Consider the following 1,931-nt stretch of genomic DNA (forward strand, 5'->3'; position numbering starts at 1 on the left):
CTTTGTTATCATCGCATACGCGTGTATATTGATATACATACACACACACACACGTATATATATATATATATATAATTGGAACTAACAGTGGAAAAGAGGCGGATGTAATGATATTTGTGAAAATGTGAATACATATAATAGATACATAAATACACAACTATATGAATATATACATACATTCTCTCTCACTTTCTCTCACACACACACTCTCTCCCTCTCTCACACACACATACATACAAATATATACATACATACATACATTCACGTATCTGTGTCAAATTTATGCGCTACAAGTAACAAAGCGTGTCAATAGGAATGGTCGGTCCTGTGTATAGAGTTCACGTCATAGCATTCCGAAGCAGGTGAGAACGTCCACCTCATAATCTCCCGAGGACCTCACATCTTGAAATAAAACGAGAGCGCTTTCTTTGGGCATATTGCATAGTAGAACATCAACTATTGAAGAATGATCCCATCCCATCAAACTATACAGGTATATGTGCGTCCGTGACCATATATAAATATAAGATTTAATGCTGTAACACACCAACCTATGCAGGTACGTCCCTTGAACACATACTCTATATACGTACACGGATACACCATACTACACACATGAGTACCTTGTTTCGTCACAAACGAATCGGAAGACACATATATCGTACACACACACAACTGCCACATCTCATCTTGTAGGGAATTTCCAAGTCTTTCTGCACAAAAGGAATCTTTGACAGCACATTGTTGCAGATGCCCAGCTCTTCCTTCTCAGCCCTAAAACCCTAAAACCGACAAATACACACCCAAACACCATACGTGATATTGAATACAAACCCAAACACCTTACGTGACATTGAATACACACCAAAACACCATACCTGATCTAATATACACCAAAAAACCATACGTGATCTTGAATACACACCAAACACCATACGTGATTTTGAATACACACCTAAACACCAGACCTCACCTTGAATACACACTCAAACACCATACGTGATCTTGAATACACACCAAACACCACACCTGATCTTGAATACACATCCAAACACCATACCTCATCTTGAATACACACCCGAACACCATACCTCATCTTGAATACACACCAAACACCATACGTGATTTTGAATACACACCCAAACACCATAAGTGATCTTAAATACACACCCAAGCACCAGACCTCGCCTTGAATACACACCCAAACACTATACCTGATTTTAAATACACACCCAAACACCATACCTCCTCTTGAATACACACCCAAACACCATACCTCATCTTGTAGGGACTTGCCCAGTCTTTCAGCAGAGAGGAAAGCTTCGACAGCACATTGTTGCAGGTACCTAGCGCTTCCTTCTAAACCCTAAAACCGACAAATACAGACTCGAATACCACACCTGATCTTGTAGGGACTTTCCAAGTCTTTCAGCAGCGAGGAAATCTTCGACAGCACATTGTTGCAGATGCCCAGTTCTTCCTTCTTGTGCGGAGCCTGTTCCAACCTCAGGTACACATTAATCTGCAATGGGAAGTATAGTGCACATTAATCGTTCTATTCACAACATTTTTACGGTATTAGCCTTGGACGCGATGACCAGCAGTGGCACGTAGTTCGGACACGTGGCATGCCTCCAATGCAATGCATGGGGTCTAAATTGGTCTCTCCAGCAACTAATACTTGTGGGATGCAACTAATTGCACACGAATTCAATGGATGGGTTCTAGTATGTATCTCGTCGTACATTTGCGCACACACACCTGCTCCGTGGTCAGAAGCGATTGGCTTTGGAATTTCTTATTGATGTGCGAACCTAAAGTCATAAACCTCAGTAAATACACCGACAGCATAAAGGCCCTGAAACAATAAGATACAAAATCATCAGATTAGTACAAGCAATAAGTAACAAGCAATAAGCATCAAGAAAGAA

General features: G+C 40.8%; 1 protein-coding gene across 1 annotated transcript; it reads right to left on the reverse strand.

Moving 5' to 3' along the window:
• Positions 1–1,400: 1,400 nt before the first annotated feature.
• Positions 1,401–1,824, reverse strand: SARC_15069 (hypothetical protein; the record flags this gene model as incomplete). Its single annotated transcript, XM_014290800.1, has 2 exons — positions 1,401–1,522; positions 1,762–1,824. Coding segments are annotated over 2 exons (185 nt in total), but the record flags the coding sequence as incomplete, so codon positions are not given.
• Positions 1,825–1,931: the final 107 nt, after the last annotated feature.

Source organism: Sphaeroforma arctica (assembly GCF_001186125.1).
Source record: "Sphaeroforma arctica JP610 unplaced genomic scaffold supercont1.5559, whole genome shotgun sequence".
Taxonomy (NCBI): Eukaryota; class Ichthyosporea; order Ichthyophonida; genus Sphaeroforma; species Sphaeroforma arctica.